At 42.0% G+C, this 18,538-nt stretch overlaps 4 protein-coding genes across 4 annotated transcripts; 1 reads left to right on the forward strand and 3 right to left on the reverse strand.

The window, feature by feature from the left end:
* The first annotated feature begins 185 nt into the window (after positions 1 to 185).
* LOC103997851 (chorismate mutase 2) lies at positions 186 to 1,875 on the forward strand. Its single transcript, XM_009419176.3, has 5 exons — positions 186 to 518; positions 850 to 936; positions 1,022 to 1,165; positions 1,243 to 1,335; positions 1,422 to 1,875. Exons 1-5 carry the CDS (start codon positions 225 to 227, stop codon positions 1,662 to 1,664), a joined length of 861 nt encoding a protein of 286 aa, XP_009417451.2. The 5' UTR covers positions 186 to 224; the 3' UTR covers positions 1,665 to 1,875.
* On the reverse strand, positions 732 to 5,414 carry LOC108951277 (uncharacterized). Its single transcript, XM_065166504.1, has 7 exons — positions 5,261 to 5,414; positions 4,987 to 5,046; positions 4,453 to 4,512; positions 3,685 to 3,992; positions 2,193 to 2,293; positions 1,644 to 1,782; positions 732 to 1,159 (listed from the first exon to the last, which is right to left on the reverse strand). Exons 1-5 carry the CDS (start codon positions 5,330 to 5,332, stop codon positions 2,233 to 2,235), a joined length of 561 nt encoding a protein of 186 aa, XP_065022576.1. The 5' UTR covers positions 5,333 to 5,414; the 3' UTR covers positions 732 to 1,159; positions 1,644 to 1,782; positions 2,193 to 2,232.
* A 649-nt stretch (positions 5,415 to 6,063) lies between these two features.
* On the reverse strand, positions 6,064 to 10,830 carry LOC135650209 (magnesium transporter MRS2-1-like). The gene is made up of 5 exons (XM_065169438.1): positions 10,078 to 10,830; positions 8,752 to 8,880; positions 8,340 to 8,672; positions 8,203 to 8,250; positions 6,064 to 6,470 (listed from the first exon to the last, which is right to left on the reverse strand). The coding sequence occupies exons 1-5, from the start codon at positions 10,618 to 10,620 to the stop codon at positions 6,240 to 6,242; spliced, it is 1,284 nt and encodes a 427-aa protein (XP_065025510.1). The 5' UTR covers positions 10,621 to 10,830; the 3' UTR covers positions 6,064 to 6,239.
* A 3,894-nt stretch (positions 10,831 to 14,724) lies between these two features.
* Positions 14,725 to 18,316, reverse strand: LOC103998120 (putative leucine-rich repeat receptor-like serine/threonine-protein kinase At2g24130). The gene is made up of 2 exons (XM_009419515.3): positions 15,434 to 18,316; positions 14,725 to 15,333 (listed from the first exon to the last, which is right to left on the reverse strand). The coding sequence occupies exons 1-2, from the start codon at positions 17,967 to 17,969 to the stop codon at positions 14,885 to 14,887; spliced, it is 2,985 nt and encodes a 994-aa protein (XP_009417790.2). The 5' UTR covers positions 17,970 to 18,316; the 3' UTR covers positions 14,725 to 14,884.
* Positions 18,317 to 18,538: the final 222 nt, after the last annotated feature.

An 18,538-nucleotide genomic window follows, 5' to 3' on the forward strand; every position in this document is an offset into this window, starting at 1 on the left:
GTCAATCGAATATGAAAAGTAATATAATGGTCAGCTCGCCCTCTTTATAGATTCGACCACAAACTTTGACAAATTTCGTTGACTTTCCCAAAAGTCAAAGCCGAAGCATTCACGAACTCGGCCAAGCGAAGTCATTGTTCTCGGCCGGCCGGGGGAACCGTTTATATGAACGCTTGGTCTTTGCACCCTCTCTCTCTCTCTCTCTCTCTGCTTCTAACTCCTCCATGGCATCTCGACTTGTCTTCTCCGTGTGCTGGTTCGTCCTCCTCCTCCTCCTCCTCTCTTCTGTCTGTGGCGGTAGACGCCTCCGAGGAGAGTCGACGGCGCTCACGCTCGAATCGGTGAGGAAGTTCTTGACGAGAGAGGAGGATAGCATAGTGTTCAGCCTCATCGAGAGGGCCAAGTATCCATGCAACGCCCCTGCTTATGATCCTTCTTACTTGGGTCGGGCCACCAAATTCCATGCCCTGTCCCTCGTCGACCTCTTCGTCAGAGAGACGGAGGCAGTGCAGGCCAAGGTTTGACTGTTGCATTCATCTCCTTTCTCATGCTTTGCTCCTCTTAAGTTTTCTCTTAGGAGTTGACTTCCTTCCTGCGGAGACTCATCTCCATCCATCCACTCAAATCCTTTCCTACCGATAACCAATTTAAAAATAATTATCATAATATTAGGAGTTTGAATTTTATATATTATTTCTCTGTTTTGCTCGGATTGATATTTGCTGTCAGTGTCGAAGTTAATGTGTGCATTTAAAGCACGATATTTACTGATCTTAACTTTTGTTCGTTTCTAATTCCAAATATTTGCTACATTACAACGTGAATGACTTGCAAATCAATGTTCTATAGGCTGGAAGATATCAAAACCCTGTGGAGATCCCCTTTTTCCCAAAGGATATGACGTTGCCATCAGTGCCTCCTTACAACTTCCCAAACGTAAGTAATCTTCCTCGTCTCTCTGCAAGTGTCGGCCCAAACAGTTCTCATCCGTGACTCTTAATTGTGCGCGCACCCATCGCAGGAATTGCATGCTGCTGCTGCATCTGTCAATGTCAGCGACACCATATGGCGTAAGTACTTCGATGAATGGCTTCCACAAATCACTTCGCAAGGGGACGATGGCAACTACGCACCGACAGCAGCTGCGGATCTCGTGTGCCTGCAGGTAAGAACGAACGTGAATTCAGCTTTTACAGGAAATGAGAAAAGGAAGCTAATTTGGGTACTATTTGGCTATGTCAGGCTCTGTCAAGAAGAATCCATTACGGGAGGTTTGTGGCAGAAGCGAAGTACAGAGAAGCCCCACAAGATTACAACACTGCAATTAGAGCTAAGGTCAAAATGTCCCACCTATTTAGTCGTCTATAGGTTTGTGTAGATCGATACACTAGAATATATGACGCTTGCTGTTCTTCGTGCAGGACAGGGATGCCTTGATGAAGTTGCTGACCTTTGAAAGCCAAGAAGACGCAGTGAAGAGAAGGGTGGAGGAGAAAGCCAAGGTGTTCGGGCAAGATGTAACCTTGGGGAAAAGGGTGGACGACGGCAGCAACGTCACCAATTATAAGGTCGATCCAATGGTGGTTTATAGACTCTACGGCGACTGGGTTATTCCTATGACAAAGATGGTTCAGGTGGAATACCTCCTCCGTCGCCTTGATTGATGCGTGCGCTGGATTCCATCTCATGCTTTGGATGCAAGCGAAAGATACTTGATCCGGTGAGGCTCCTCCGGAGGTTGATTTGTTCTGTCGTGCATCCCTTTCACAGCTCCATTTGTTCCTGAAGAACAGCAAGCTCTTTTAGTAATTTTCTTTACAAAGACACAGACAACTATTATGAATAAAAAGTGCATCGATCCAATTCAGATCGCGAGTCGGTATAGCTTCAATCAAATTTGATCAGATTCAAGCTCTTTTCTTATCTTTTGCTTCAATCAAACAAGCATAACAACCTCAAGGCATAGCTTAAGATCCGATCAGATTCGATCGGATTGATCCATCATGTCATAGTGTATCTAATGAAGGGCAGAATACCTACATTTTCGTATTTAAATGACAGTAGCAAGATTTAGCAACATGGTAGCTTCTCAAAACTAATAGAAATAATTCAACAAGAAATACTGATCGACAGCGCAGTTCTATAAGATGGTATTAGAGGTTTTCAATACGGAAAGGAAAATACAAAAATACCAACAAACATCTGGCCCGAGTGTTAGGCGCGCCATTGGTATCAGATGAATATAACTAGCTCATCATCACAAGAGGACAACCACAGGATCCGAAAATGGCATCTGCAAAAGTACCACCCCAATTTTCAGAAAGTAATACAAAATTCCAAAGACTTCAATTCACTATGCTCAGATGCAGAAAATGAGGACAATGAGTGTGTTTGGTATGAATTGATTATATTATTATCTTCTCAATCTACACGAACTATACAAAACCTACAGGCTTTGCTACACTGTAACAAGATGCAAAAGAAAAGAACGATGGATGTACTCGAGCATGAACTTTCAAATTGCATGCCCTTTTGCTCTAAATACTAAGGTTCTGTTAATTGATCGGACTATCACATGTAGCATGCTGCATTTTGGGCCATGACCCCAAGCCATTCAATTAGCAAGAGAAGAGTGCAAAAGGAAAGAAAAAAAAAAAGTCAAAGCGAACTGATGGCATGCTTTTATTAAGAGATTCTGTTCGAAGATCAACAACTTTAATGATCCACTCTCATGAACTGAAATATAAAAATCTCGGACATGATTGCTAAAATCATGGTTCTGTTGAATAGACATGTTGCTTGCTTGCTGCCAACATATCTAAGGGCACAGCTCATTAGTACCTCAAATAATTCGATTGCATTGAGAAAAGTACCCTTGTAAGCGCAATGGAGGGGCTTCTGTATAGCTAAGTACACTAACATAACCATGAACAAGTAAATTCTGCAGTCAAATCAAAACAAGCATGCGACCGCCCATGTACGAAGTCATGCAAGAACACTTGCCATAGGATCTCTACAATAACGGTGACAAGTACTTAAATCCATGATCACAGGTCGTACATACACCTAAGACATAATCTTTCTTGATATACTTTGTGCCTAACATCCTACAACATAATGTATTTGAAGAGTGTTAAACCTTCCATCTAACAACTGAAGTTGAGCCCAAATGATAAAACAAAACGGTCCTTCAGCTTGGTGGAATAAATCCAATTCAGGCATAAAAACTTGAACAAAATGGATTACAGACGTGCACTCAAGCAACTCAATTTGATATGCATACAAGTTATCTTGAAACCCTATTTCCATTCTCAAAATGGTCTATTGTGTTTTGAAATCAAGCGTACTGGTCACAAGATGCAACTGATGCCACGGATGCTAAATAGCTAGATTTGTTTGCCTGGGACATGAACGACTTATGAGTCATATAATATGTAGTCAAACAAACATAGAAAGCAAGTGTACTGGTCACGAGATGCCAATGGTCATGGATGCTAAATAGATAGATATTTTGCCTAGAACATGGACGACAAATGACTCATGCAATGTGCCGTTTAACAAACATAGAAAGCTGACCTTGAAAGTTTCTCATTATGATGACCATCAAGAACTCAAGAAAATGATCAGAAAATAATTTCAAACATTCAAGCATAAAGGTGAAAAAGATCAAGGAAAAAGACCTACCCCAAACTTCCAGGACCATGCCATGGTCGAGGTGCCACGGTTATATTCATCAATGCACCCTGCCTGACTATTACTAAAGGTATTGGATTGCCCTGATTGGACTGCGCTTCGGCCACAAGCCTTGATTGCAAGTTATCACCATTCTCAACATTCCCAAACTTCACAAATTCATCGATGAGCAGCAGACCATCTTCTGCAGCAGGTGAGTCATCAGCAATTTCATCAATAATAGCAAAAGGTATGCTCAATACCGCTTCCTCTATTGTCGAAGAATCTTGAGATGTATTTTCAGACAGAGAAACTGACATCTGCGAGTAAGCCAAAAGTTCTAGTTAGAGGATTCAGACTTGAACCTCTAATTACAGTACTTTCTTATTTTAGTCACATACTCTGACAACAACTGGATTAACGGATATGTCAGATAAGTGAGAGTCTAAAAAAATCATATGGGAGCTTATGGTCCTAAATTAAGTCTCTTTCCCGCTGGCAAGTTTTCAGAGTTCATAATAAGCACCTACATGAAGTAGTTGCTGTGGACTTCATGCACAGAGTTAACAACTTAGCCAAAGGTTCCAAACAAGCATTATATCTGGAAGCAAGTTCAACCTAACATGTGCATATTAAGCATGATTATGCTTCAAAGTAATTTACCAAACGAATGACCATTATCAGATATGCAGCGTCAATGTAAACCATGCCAACTTACTTGTTCCTCTAACCTTAAGTACATGACTAAGCAGACAGCACTGTTTTATTTTAACCTCATACCTGAACTCTTTGGCGCCAACGAGCAACTTCTGTGATTCCCTTTGTGATCCTTTCGCAGCACTGCAGGACAGAAAATCTGATTTAGCAGAAATGTTACATCTACTCCTTTTTTTATGTATCCCAATAGAGAGCAATAACAAAGAAAGAACCACATCAGGCCTCTTAAGCATCTAATTTATCATATTTGTACTCCCTCATGTGGTACAGAAAGTGTCAAATGATAGAGTACTTGGCCAAGTTACAGATCCCACTAACAGAATATATAAGATGGGTGCCATCAGACTGAACAAGTCAACTATAAATTGAACTAATGCTAACAAAGTGCAAACTGATAGTAACATGTGATGTTCTAAATTCAAATTCAGCTGCAACCAAAACATATAATTGAATCTTAGTCCACTAGATAACTCCATCAAAAAATCTCTACTACAGCAGCTGACAACACCCAGGAGAGTAGCAATTGCAATACTAACATAGTATCAGACCACCATGCTTCCCTATAAATTACAAGCATAGAAGACATCACCAGCGTACCAGAGAGCCGATGACGTTGCGATCGAACAGCCGGAACTCGATATCTGCCCTAGGAAACCCCTATATCAACATCGAAGCTCAATTTTAGAAGGAACGAAGGGTTTCCACTAAATACTCCGAAAATCGATCAATCCGAAGACGTAGAGCATGAAAGCGATGGAGAGATCAAATCAGAAGGACGGAAGGGAATTCACTAAATAGAAGAAGAAAGGGATCCCGTTGGTGTCCTCCTCGATCGGTAACGGGCTTGGGATTTGGGGAGAGACATCGTCACCTCGGAGTCGACAAGGTTGCCGGAGAGCCCGGGGCCACCAGGGCCGCAGAGGGACTCGATGATAGCGTTCATCTCGCCTGCATGGCCGCCCGCATGTCCATCAGCGAGATCGTCTCCGCCTTCAGATTCGCCGCCACCATTCTTGCACCGGAATCGTCGGGTTGCTCATTATATATATATATATATATATATATATATATATATATATATATATATATATATATATATATATATATATATATATATATATATATATATATATATATACTTCTTTAAGAAAATGGTATTTATAATATTTTTTGGTCACGTGCGACAAGTGTGATGCCTCTTCCTGTGGAGGAGCATCGTTTGGAGGGTATCGGATTCGGATTCGAATCCGAAACTAAAACGTATCGAAGTGGACGCTTCGCCCGTCTCAGTCGAACTCGTCCCCTTCATCGTTGCAAGCGGAAGAGCTTGCGAAGTGTCTTCGTCGGCTCTAATGTAGAGGAGAGATCGAATTAGAGAAAGATGTTGAATTCCCTTCATCAGCCTGCGATGCTGAGTTCCCTTTCGATTGTATGTAAGAGAGGTCAGGTTTGTGTTTAGCTGACTTAGATAGGCTAAGAACCAACAAGTCTGGTTAACTTAGGTTGAGAGGATGAGGAAAGGATACCACATCTGGCTGATGAGCAAAGGTGGCTGATCTCAACATTGTAAGGATTGCACCAGTGATAATTTTTCATACACACCATATGGCCCATCTGAAACACACTGTTGTGAGAGAATAATGCAACAGAAATTGCCATCAAATAAAACTATCCTTCGTTAACATAATAAAATATTATTCTGAAGCTTTTGCTTCTAGCAATATGCTAGAATTTCATATGAACTGTAAGCCAACAAAATAATGGGCTCTTACAGAATTTTGTATTACAATACTGCAGCAGGATGAAGATGAAGAGCCTTTTGGCATGTCAGATATACTCTGAATGACTACTTACAAGGGCATTAATCTTCTGTACTTGAAATACCACAGGAACAAACAAAAAATAACTAGGCCGCATACTCCAGTAATCACAAGTACCCACTGGAATGCGGATGGTACGTCAAATAAGGCTATCTCAAAGTTCATGCCAAAGATCCCTGCAACAACCCCAAATATGGCGACGACAAATGTTGCAGTAGTTAGTAGCAACTCAAACTGGATCAACTGATTCCGGACATCATCCTGAAAGAAGAAGTAATCCATGTCAAACGGAAGAGCAATATGACTCGAGTAAGGATTTTACTAAATCAATTATTCAAAACAACAAATGCATATGAGGAACAGAACTGATGGCCTTTTTTTTGCATAAAATACTGCGATATGTATTCTTGGTGCTAAAGCAGTGTAAGTGCAGCGGAAAAATTTATATGTCAAATACTAATGGATTTAGGATCACTTGAAGTTATAAAATTGATGTCCATTTCATGAATGATACAGTTTGATAACAAACTAGTGCCGTTAGTGATAGTAAAAAAAACAAAACCCGATAGATGGCCTGATGGTTCGATCCTTCACGACTCAGTATGTAATTTATTGTACAATTTTCCAAAGCAAAAAAAACATGATACAAACAGAAGAGTATCGACCATAGTATCACTACAATGCTACTTACAATTATCAGATGGAAAGAACAATGCAAGATACATGATAATTCTATGAAAATGCAAGCAGTGTCCGGCAAAAGTCTATAGCAATATAACTCAACTTCATTTAACCTTAAGATATAGTACTAGTCCTCATAAAAAAATTTGAGGTTACCATTTTCACTAGAGATCTACAAACCTACCTGCAACCTCTCAGATGGCAGTTTGCTTGGCTAGCAAAGCAAAGGCTTTAACAAAAACTAGACAAAGAGCCTTATTCCAACTGAGCACAGTGTAGCATAGTGTCTACCATATCTGAGAAGCAAAGTTTAAGCTTGAGGCACTCATTCAAAAACCATATCTGCCCATTCAATTCTAAACTACCATTGTTCTTATCTTGTCTTATGTCTAATACAAAGCCACTTCCATACTGGCTAAGAGTGTAATTTTTCAAACACGATACATATACTGATACTTCTTTCAAGGAGATGGGAATATCCTTCACCACTCGAGTGCAAACTGAAGTAAAGAAATTTTGGAGAAATAAATAAATTTTGATCAGCAGAATAAACAAAAAAAATTCTGTTGGAGTCAATTGGTTTGATGTCCTATAACAAAACAGCAGTTGCTGTTTTATATGCTCCCAAATTAGGGAAAGTTGAACTTGTCAAGTTACTATGTCGCTAAAAGTGCAAGATGTTTCCAGCGGATTTAAATTCCTGTTCCATAAGGCTACCTAGCTTGGTATAGCGACAACCTATATGTGAACATAAACTGCACTGGAGATTTTGCTGCATTTCACAGTCATCACAGCTGGCATCCTTGTCAAGCAAGTCAAAGACTCTATCAACAATGTATACCATTCAACATACATCCATCATTAGATAGCAAAAGTTCTTACATGAACTGGTGAAGACATAATATTATCAAATATTAAATGTACCATTAAACCATTCCATTACAGTATAAGCAGGTTAGGTAGCAAAGAAATTATTAGATCCATGTCATCATGTTTTTCGTCAGTCAGGATTTTAAAATACAAGTTAAAGAATATGGATGTAATTGTTCACCAAGTCTGCTCTAAATTGTACACCATATGATAAAAAGTGATTTCAGTTTGGAAATAAGCTTCTTCTTTTTCATTTCCTCGTATTCGATGATAATGGATCAGTACTCATGCCCATTAACACTTACAAGCTCGTACTCTTTGTTAATATAATAATTATAGAACACTCTAGCAACAATTTCGATATCAATGTCTTTTACAAATGGATACAAGCAATTATTAACCTTGATTTAAAAAACATCAGGAAAGCAAGAGCAAAAAATACCAGCTGAATGTTAATGAAATCCTCTGTGTCATCAATATACTCCTTCAACTGCAAAAAAAAAAAAGTGCAACAGACCAACTGTTCAGATTTTCAAATATATGATAACAGGATAGTTATGAAAATATTGCAGTGCTTACTGAAGTTAGCTTGTTCAGGGTGCTATCAATGACCACAAAGTAAGCTTCCAACAGCATTTCCAACTCTTCTATGTTTGATGTAGTGCTGCTGGAACTTTTCATACTGTCATGTCTGCTCCTGGCAAGACTTAAAGCCTTCTCGAGCCTTTTAGATTCAGGTGGTGAAGAAACAGGTGAAACTGGAGCAGAAACTGATACTCCACCAGCAGAATTGAACCCATGGAAAGATTGATCGCCACAAAATGATGCTTCCATCCGCCTTTTTTTGTCTGTTAGATACATTTCAGCCATATCACCATCATCATCCATCAACTGCTCTATTTCATCTCTGACCTACAAAAGCTTGGCATGTAATTAGCAAGTCTGAAAACAATGATAAATTTGTTAAGCAGCAGATAACGTGTTGGCATACCTTTTGAACTCTCCGAGTCAAAGCAAGAAGCCTGCTTTTTAAGCGACGGACACGTTCCAAGTTAGAAGTACTGATCTTCGATGTCAACTCATCCAATAAGGGGTACGCTTCAATTTCGAGTTCTGCAGCCTAAAAAATCATGTAGAGAACTTTGAGTTTTCTATAGCTAATTCCAGAAGTACTCATATATGCACCACCAATCAAATCACATTCATTAAGTACAAGTTCATTTGAGGAAACTTTGAGCCTTCACAAGTACTGTATGATCAGGAACAACCAACTATAGGACAGAATCCTTGGCAGGAAAGAGTTGCACCAATATAGGACAAATAAGTAGCTCGACAAGAAGAATTCACCATACACCAAATATGAGTGAAAATCTTCTACGTCCTCATAGCATGGGGATAGTCATATAAAAGTAGTCAATCAACAAAAAAGCAAGTTAAATTTTTTAATCATGTCTTAAAGGAATGTCAAAAGTTGATTACCGAACCCATCTCAAGGTTATATTTGCTTACAAGATTGCTTGAGATAATCAACTCTTGCATTTTCAGATAAAGGTGCAGTTTTATTATTTGTAGCTTATTGGTAATAAATGCTTTTACTCAGAATCAATAGCAGCAGGTAGGAAAAAAAAATAGTAGATCAGTGAGAACCTTCAGCATTTAAGTCTGTGAGATTAGCCATATCTTTCCTTACTCAATATAACCATGTGATGGCTTATTACCAAAATGATCAAATCCTTTCTCCAGCATTAATGTTGTGAAGAACTGTGTATTGCTACTTGCCATTGAATTAATTTGCTTATCAGCAAGTATATCTATTTTTAGGTCTTGCATTGATGCCATCATTTACTTAATCCATCATCCACCAAACCCTTTAATTGCTTATACAATTGCCTGCAATGGTTATTGGAGAGGCCATTGTCTAACACCAATTTAATGTCATATCAAAGATAGCCAAAATCTTTACTCAAATGGCATCAATTCTACATCCAATTCCATTTCAATCTAAACATAAACGTTAGATTTTATCTATTTATCCACGGATAATCAACTAAAACATACTCAAGATCCTAATTTTGACATCAGTTTCCAACAGTAGTTAGTTTCATATCACTCACACCACTATGTATAAATGGTGAAACAATGAAAGCAAGAAATTAAATTGAAGTTTCAGGAATTAACACCATATTATTGCGTAAAAGACCTGGAATTGAATCCAAATCAGACTAGAAGAGATCGCGAGAATAGACGAGAAGAAAGAAAATATCGCACCTGTGCGTCGAGGAAAGTGCGAGAATAGACGAGAAAGAAAAGATCGCACCTGTGCGTCGAGGAAAGTGCAGGCGGCCTCGAGGGCGACCTCGAGGGCCCGGAATTCGAACGGCAGGTCATCGGGCGACGGCTCCCCACCAGCGAGCACGTCCCCCGAGCCGGCCGCGAGGCGGCGCTGCAGTTCGATCACATATTGCAGGACGTAGCTGTCGAGGGAGTTGAGGAGAAGCACCTCGTCGGCGGTGATGATGCACCGGATCTGCTCGAGGTTGACGACGATCGCCCGCTCCCGGCCGAGGATGGTGGAGGGGTAGACGAAAAGGGGATCGAGGAGGCGGAGGTCGCGCGCGGGGAGGTCGCACCGCCGCATCATGGTGAACTTGTCCACCTCGATGACTTGCGACGCGGCCGTGGCGGCGTCGACGCGGATCCAGGAGCGGAGGCTCTGCCCCCGCTTCTTGAGCCCGGAGAAGTCGACGCCCTGGAAGAGGGGGCGGCGGCCGGTGGTGGACTCGCGGGCCGCCGCGACAGCCACGGCGGAGGTGGAGGTGGAGGGCTTCCGGGGGAGGAGCCGCTCTCGGAGCTCCGCCATGGGGGAAGCGGCGGAAGGAATACGAAGTAGGGACGGCGGAGCGGGGAGGAAGAAGGGAAGCGGAAGCCTATCGTCTTCGTTATCTTATCTACCTATTGATCTACCGAACCATCGGTCTATTGATGGCACCACAGGCAGTCGCCGTCTCCTCCTCGAACTCGAAGGCGAGATGGATTGCGAGGAGATGCGGGTAGGCGAAGGATCGCACGACTCCGCAAACTTCCAACGGGTTCGAGACCTTTTGCCCACTCATTGTCTGGGGCCCGGTGGGGCACGGAGGAAGACGTCGGCTCAGCCGTCTAGGCTGAAGCACCATTCAGGGTCTACCGTCCTGACACGGTTGACCGGTGGGGCCCTTACTACGAGATCACTGTGTTGTGGTAAGTGGAATTCCGTGAATCCTGTGTCAGATCACACGGCTGAGCCCGAACAATAAAGGCGGAGTGGTGCGAAACACGGGACCAAAGCATACGCAAGGGTAGATTCATGCTGGATGTGTGTATATATTCGCATCAATGTGCTCATCAATGTCCGAGTAGTACGAATCCAATCCATTAATGTTTGGGCTCCCATCTACTCTCTTTTTCATAAATAATTAATCTCCCAAAAAATCATTTAAAGAATATTTTTATAAATATATCTGAGGTTATTTTTAATAAAAATACCACATATAATATTTTACGAAAATAAGTGATATATACCATTTAAAATTAAATTTAGTATATACACATATAATAAGATTAATTTTGATCATCGATTTGAAATTAATTCAACCTGTCTTATTTTTTTAAGCATTTGATTTCTCGATTGTGTTGGGGAATTATTTATAGTATTAACATATGTTAGATGTTTTATTGCTTGTGTTATCGATGGATATATTATATACAATGATATGTTTTTTTATGCCTATGACATATTTTGGACTATGTCAAATATTTCCTTTTTTTTTTTGTTATTAGGTGGATATCATGGATATTAGGATCATAAGGAGGGGAGGAGGGCAAATTAATATTTTTGAAAAGTTAAAATGATATGAAAATTCATTCGATCAAACTCGTATAGGAAATATGTTTAACTTGGAATGAATAAAAATAGTGAGTAACTAAATAAGTAAACAATAAGAATCAAAAGCACAAAGGAAATGCACACCATATTTATGGTGGTTCAGTTATCATGACATACGTCTACTCCTAATTCCTCGACCGTCGAGGTTATCGGATTTCATTAGTGATATTCTTTCAATGAGCGAAGATCATCCAATCTTATTACAATTTTTTTTTCTTTTCACAGGTTTAAGAGAGAACATTTACAACTCTCTTTTACAAGTGATCATCACACCTCCCTTAGAATGACTTAGAAGTTAGTGGAGGAAGAAACTTAAGACTTTCAATAGAATTTGCACACTTAGAATTATAAGTTTTTCGTGCTCTTTTCTTGCTGCATTAAGCTAGATTGAGTGATATATTTATAAGCCTCAAATTATTTAAAAAATGGAGCCAAAAAATCCTATCCCTGGATTTTTGGGATACTAACAGTACTATCGCTAGTGTTGGGCAATACCATCACCTGTAGCATTGAGCACTAAAAGTACCACCACCAGTCTGGGTGGTACTACTGTCTGACAATCTAGAAGATTATGTACTGACGGTACTATCATTAGTATAAGTGATGCCATCGTCGGTTTGGGCAATACCACTGCCTATAACACTAGTAGTACCATCGTCGAGTTTTTCGGAAATGTACACTCGATACTTTCTAGCTCATAGGCGATTTCACCACTTGAACCAACTTTAGGTTATTAAATTGACCTTTCATTAGACTCAATTCAAGCCCAATAATCCCCTAATTAAGTTGACATGGTTACATTGAAAACCAACTCAATTAGACTTATAAACTACTTCGATCAAGATACAAACAATTACAAATATGAATCATATAGTGTCCGACATGTCATTTGTTCATTTAGTGCTTCGTCCGAAACTTTGATGCATTGTCCTCTCATTCGGTATATTGTCCGATCCATCGGCATATTAACCTCCTACAATATACGATCTTCTTAGCACAATGTTTGATCCTTCTAGCTCGGTGCCCGAACTCATGGCACGAGATCCATTTTCTAGTATGTTAATCAATCCTCTAGTCCGATGTCTAATTTTTTGATATGATACTCTCCGACCATATTTGATTCTCCTACTTCAATCGATTTATCTTTCTATAATTGAAGTTAGTCTCACGCCACTCAAATGCTCATTAAATCATAACTTCATAAATTGATTTCATCAAAATTCAAGATTTAATAATGGATACTTTAGAACACATTGATTATTTTATTTTATTTTTTATCTTAGATAGATTTATCATATAAAAGTGATGCTTTTAATGATAATATTGTTAGGAACTAGTTAGGGGGGGGTGGGGGGTGGGGGGTGACTTAGTGTAGCGTAGTGGATGTAAAGAAAGTAAACAAAGTGGTTTGTAGTTAAAGTAAATTATACAAAAGAAAAAGCAAACCATATTTTTATAGTGGTTCAGTCGTCATGATCTACATCCACTCCACTGATTCCTCTTCCGTCAAGGCTACCGACATCCACTATCGGTCTTCCTTCTATAGACGAAGACCAATTATCTTTTATAACTCGATTCTCCTTTTACCGGGTTAAGGAGATAACCCTTATACCCCCACTTACTCCTCTCTCAAACAATTCTAACACTTAGAACTTTTGAGAGGAGTTCATATAAGACTGCAATAGCATTTCTTTCTATTTTTACTCTCAATTCTTGTATCTCTTAACCAGAGATGAGAGGGGTATTTATAGACTTCAAGTTGATTCAAACTTGGAGCCTAAAAACATCTCATCCCGGGTCTCCCGGGTACGGGCGGTACCACCGCCAGTGTCAGTCTGACATTAACACTACACTAGGACGCCCAGATCGGCGAAACCATCGCCTGACATAGTCTCGAAGACTATGCCATGACGGTGCCACCTATTGGGTCACTGTTTGGGCCTTTCATTGGGCTCAACACAGTCCTTACATGGGCCCAACTGACCCCTAATTGTGTTGGCTCAATTTCAATCCCAATTATGTGCTAACTATAAATTTTAAGACATTTACTAAGCTAAACAAGTTTGTAAGTCTAGTTTCTTCCGACGAGCTTTTGACGATCTTCCGACGAACTTCTGATGATCTCTCGGCAATGTTCTAGTGGACTCTCGGTAAGCTCCTGGACTTCACGATGATCTTCTTAGCGAGTTCTGACGAACTTCTTTGGCAAGCTCCTGGACTTCTCGATTGGTTCCTACAGAACTTTCGACGAACTCTTGAACGCCCAACAAAATCTCGTTCTCAACTTCGGGACTTCATTTTGCTTTATGCCTTGCTATCGCGGTTATTCCTGCATACGTAAAACACATTTCGATCTAGATAATTATTACTAAGCATGAATCATATTATCTGGCATGTCATTGGTCCATCGACGCTTTGTCCGATTCTTCAGCGCATCGTCCTCTCTTGTGGCCTATTGCCCAATCGATTAGTTGACTTCTGTAACTCTAATATCCTTGGCGCAATCTCTGTTCTTTTTGGCCTGATGCCCGAAGCATTCTATCGATATGTCGACCGATCTTCTAGCACGACAACTAATTTTTTGACATATTTTTCTCCGGCCCAACATGATTCTTCCTGCTTTAATCGTCTCTCCCTGATCGAAGCATCCTACGTCATTCAAAATGCAGATTAAATCTTAAATACTTATCAATTAGTTTCATCATCAAAATTCGAGATTCAACAAATATGATGAAAAAAACAATTAGTGTGCATAATATTTTTATATACTTTTGTTGTTAATATTAATAAAAAAATAATTATATGATGAAAAAAGATCTCATACCAAGATATCTAATATATATATATATATATAACACTCTAATATTTAAATTATTTTTTTCTCATTTTCGATGCCTAATTAAATTAGGAGTTGTTACATTATGTCAATATAATAAAAAAATAACAGGAAATTTTCAGGATTTTTTCTTATATAATTATCATTCAATGACTCCATTCTCTCTTTATATGAGTCAATGTTAGGAAAAGCAAGAGAATAAATAAGAAACGATGCAATTTTCTCTCAGTTTTAATTGATAAAGCTCAATTGACAAGCAAAGCTATAAGCTTCTCCACGTTTGGTTGCTTTCTTGTTCTACTTGAAATGCCCAGAAGGACAAAGTAGAAGAAGATGCAGAGCAGCAGTAGCAGCACTGAGATGCTACCAGTCATCCGCTGTGATGCTGGAGGAGGACATCTCGATGCTGGACGACGCTATTATCCCACGGGACGACGTGAACGTCACGGTCGTGTCGCCTCCAAGGTACCGTTTCAGCCTGTCTAAGTCGTCGGCGGCGTCGAGCATGGTCGGCCGCCCGGCGGGGCTCTCGTGGGAGCAGACGAGGCCCAGTTCCAGCAGCTCCATGATCGCCACCTCCCACACGTTCCTCACCTCCAGCCTCTGGTCGCACGCCTCCCTCATCAGACCCGAGTCGATGACGTCCTCCGGTCGACTGCGGTAATGCCTCTTTACCCACCGCTGCAAGCTCAGACCGTCCTCGCTGCCGAACATGCCGTCGGTAGGCCTCTTCCCGGTGACCGTCTCCAGCACCAGGATCCCGAAGCTGTAGACATCTCCCTTCGTTGACGTGCTCCCGCCGTATCCGTACTCTGTTCGAGCTCAGAAGCAAGACGACGAACGAAAGATTACATCTTGAAGATTTAGTGTCTTAGATACGTACCAACACTTGAAAGCAATGGGAAGCGGCACCTGGAGCGACATATCCGATCGATCCACAGAGAATATTGGCCGTCGAGTTGGACGTCGATGCGTATGCCGTGTTTCCTTCTCCCACTGTCATGACCAGCCTCGCAATGCCGAAATCGGATACCAGGGCGGTCATGTCGTCGTTGAGGAGGATGTTGCTGGGCTTCAGATCACAGTGGATGACCTTTACCGGTGAATGGTGGTGCAGATAAGCTAAGCCCTCAGCAATGTCGCTGCAGATGTTCACACGCTCCAGTAAGCTCAGCTGCGGGGAGTCTGGTTTCTCTGTTTCCGGGTAGAGATGGCTCTCCAGGCTGCCATTGGCCATGAAGGGAAGCACCAGGGCTTTGAAATCTGGAAGACTACAAGCTGTTATGATCCTCATCAGGTTCCTGTGCCTAATGTTCTTGAGGACCTGGCATTCCCTCTTGAAGCTTCTGGTGGAGTTCCCAGTTTGCAGCTGCAGAACTTTGATTGCAACTAAGCTACCATCACCGAGCACTCCTTTGTAGACATGTCCGAAGCTACCCGAGCCTATCAATCGGCTTGTCTCGAACCCCGCGGTGGCCTCAGCGAGATCTTTGTAAGTTATTCTTGGGAAATTTGATGAAAGGTTCAGAGAAAGATTCCCTGCTGAATCCCCGTCCTCTCTTCTGCTCATCAGTTTTCTGACGACCATGTAACCTGTGGCACACATGACTGTTACCAGGAAAGCTGATACAGCCACGATGCTGACGAGCAATACGAGGGCCTTGTGCGAATGGATCGAGCGTCTGTTCTTGCGATGGCAGCTGGGAATTCCAGGCAGCGAACCGCACAAATGATTCCCTTCGATCCATTGCGGTGCCAAGGAGTTGAAGACGCCGGCTTGCGGCAGCGGCCCAGTGAAGTTGTTGAAGGAGATGTCGAGTAGCCTGAGGCTGCTGCAGTGCTGAAGAGAAGCTGGAATCTCCCCTGAGAGGCCATTAAAGGACAGGTCCAGCGACTGTATGTTCAGTAGGCTGCCCATTGAGTCCGGGATTGGTCCTTGGAGATGATTGCGAGAAAGATTCACCAGCTCGACTACTTCGCAGCTTCCCAGGCTTGGAGGAATGAAGCCACTGAGTTCGTTCGACGACAGATCGATTTCCCTAACCTTGTCCATTTTGCTCAGCTCCGTGGGAAGCTCCCCCTGTAATAGGTTATGTGACAGATTGAAATATATGGCCATGGAGCTCAAGCCTGCAACGTCAGCTGGTATAGTCCCTGTGAGTCTGTTATAGGACAGGTCTAAGAGCTCCAGTTTCGTGCTTCCCAGGCTGGAAGGTATCGATCCCGACAGCAAGTTTTCACTAAGAATGAGTCTCCTCAGTTGAGTTAGATCTGCTAAGGCTGTTGGAATGGAGCCTGAAAGCTTGTTTCCCGATAAGTCTAACAGCCCTATCTGACTTGGATCATTAGGAGGAGTTGGGATCTCTCCGGAGAGGGAGTTGCCAGACAACCAAAGCCTTTGTAGATTGGGCAGAAGAAACAATTCCAAGGGAATGTTTCCATGCAAGAGATTGATCGACAGATCCAGCCAAGTCAATTCGGAAAGGTTAGATATCTCTGATGGGATAATCCCCTGAATGAGATTGTCTCGGAGATCGATCTCCGAGAGATTAGCACTCAGATGGCCAATAGTTGAAGGCAATTCACCTCCCAGGTTGTTCCCCGCCAGCTCAAGCTCCTCCAGATGAGTCAGATTCGCAATGGCATTGAAGAAGGGAAGGAGATTGGAATTCTGACCGTCACCGGAGAAATTGTTGTAGGAGAGGTGAAGTATCTTCAGAGAAGACAGCTTCACCAAAGTCTCCGAGGGTAATATGCCACCCAAGGAATTGTTCTCGACATCGATCTCCGCCAGAGCTGTGGAGTTAGATAGAGAGCGAGGGATGCCACCCATGAGCTGGTTTGAGTAGAGCAGGAGGTTCTGCAGACAAGGAAGGTGGTTTCCCAGCTGTGGAGGGATGAAACCAGTGAACAGATTAGTGGAAAGGTCGACGTAGCTCAACCGTGAGCAATTATATAGGAGAGCAACAGGGAGGTCGCCATGTAGCTGGTTGCTGCCGAGGTCGACATAGCGAAGCTTCGCAAGCATGCCGAAGCTCTCAGGGACGGTGCCTCGTATGCTGTTGCCTCTTAAACCGAGCAGCTGAAGATTAGATAAAGATCCAAGCTCAGCAGGAATGGATCCTTGGAGCGAGTTCTCCGACAGTTCAAGCAAGGTAAGGCGAGAAAGATTGGACAGGAATGGTGAGACTGCTCCTGCCAAAGATTTGCCTTTGAGATCAATATTGACAACTCGTGCAGGATTCATGCCACAAACCACGCCACTCCACCCGCAAACATTAGTCTTCTCGCTCCAGCTGCCAAGAGCGTTCTCTGGATCGACAACTATGCCTTTCTTGAACTCTAGAAGTGCGGATCGGTCGATTCTGATGGTGCCATTCTGACGGAAGGGGTGAACAGGAGAAAGGAAGAAGAGAGAAAGAAGGGTGGGGAAGACAATGCAGTCCATTTTGTCACATATCTGCAGCCATGACTCGTTGTACTTCTTATGCGATGATGCTGCATGCGGAACTCCACAGTGAGTGCGATGAGGAGGTGGCAGGAATCGACTGCTCCATTGATCTTAGTGGACATCAAAAGTTGGCCCTTGAGGAAGCTTTCGGATCTGCGAGGGTGGAATGTCGATATGAGGTACAGGAAGTGGAATCTGGATGCGGTGTGCGCTTGTGATTGGACAAGAAAGAAGACATGATGTGGATGTTTGCAGTTCCTGATGAGCTGCTTGTTCCAGCGATTACCTTCAGAAACCTAATCATGTATTGTATCATCACACCGCCTGCTGCGGCTTCTCCACCATGGCCACCACCATCAACCGTGGCTCGCAGTGCAAGTGCTGCTGCGTTGACATGATGATGAGATTTCGAGGAAATGGTCCATCAAAAAGACAACCATCGAGTCCCAAAGTTCCTTCTTGTCTCCCACAATTGTGCGGTACCGAATGCTCGGTTTAGTTCTTTGTTTTGTATTTTTTTCGAATCTTAAGGAAACTGTTGATCTCGAATCCAACGGTCACGAAAG

Source organism: Musa acuminata, chromosome BXJ3-9 (assembly GCF_036884655.1).
Source record: "Musa acuminata AAA Group cultivar baxijiao chromosome BXJ3-9, Cavendish_Baxijiao_AAA, whole genome shotgun sequence".
Classification (NCBI taxonomy): Eukaryota; Viridiplantae; Streptophyta; class Magnoliopsida; order Zingiberales; family Musaceae; genus Musa; species Musa acuminata.

What these genes read in the sequence shown, in the direction of transcription:
- LOC103997851 (XM_009419176.3), top strand. Translation starts at nt 225, where the DNA reads ATGGCATCTCGACTTGTCTTCTCCGTGTGCTGGTTCGTCCTCCTCCTC. An exon ending in CGGAGGCAGTGCAGGCCAAG is followed by an intron (nt 519 to 849) that starts GTTTGACTGTTG and finishes AATGTTCTATAG; the next exon opens with GCTGGAAGATATCAAAACCC. An exon ending in ACACTGCAATTAGAGCTAAG is followed by an intron (nt 1,336 to 1,421) that starts GTCAAAATGTCC and finishes TTCTTCGTGCAG; the next exon opens with GACAGGGATGCCTTGATGAA.
- LOC108951277 (XM_065166504.1), bottom strand. Translation starts at nt 5,332, where the DNA reads ATGAACGCTATCATCGAGTCCCTCTGCGGCCCTGGTGGCCCCGGGCTC. An exon ending in GTTGGCGCCAAAGAGTTCAG is followed by an intron (nt 3,993 to 4,452) that starts GTATGAGGTTAA and finishes GCTTACTCGCAG; the next exon opens with ATGTCAGTTTCTCTGTCTGA. An exon ending in CATGGTCCTGGAAGTTTGGG is followed by an intron (nt 2,294 to 3,684) that starts GTAGGTCTTTTT and finishes GTACTTTTGCAG; the next exon opens with ATGCCATTTTCGGATCCTGT.
- LOC135650209 (XM_065169438.1), bottom strand. Translation starts at nt 10,620, where the DNA reads ATGGCGGAGCTCCGAGAGCGGCTCCTCCCCCGGAAGCCCTCCACCTCC. An exon ending in GCACTTTCCTCGACGCACAG is followed by an intron (nt 8,881 to 10,077) that starts GTGCGATCTTTT and finishes ATGATTTTTTAG; the next exon opens with GCTGCAGAACTCGAAATTGA. An exon ending in ATTTCATTAACATTCAGCTG is followed by an intron (nt 6,471 to 8,202) that starts GTATTTTTTGCT and finishes TTCTTCTTTCAG; the next exon opens with GATGATGTCCGGAATCAGTT.
- LOC103998120 (XM_009419515.3), bottom strand. Translation starts at nt 17,969, where the DNA reads ATGGACTGCATTGTCTTCCCCACCCTTCTTTCTCTCTTCTTCCTTTCT. An exon ending in GATCGGATATGTCGCTCCAG is followed by an intron (nt 15,334 to 15,433) that starts GTGCCGCTTCCC and finishes GAGCTCGAACAG; the next exon opens with AGTACGGATACGGCGGGAGC.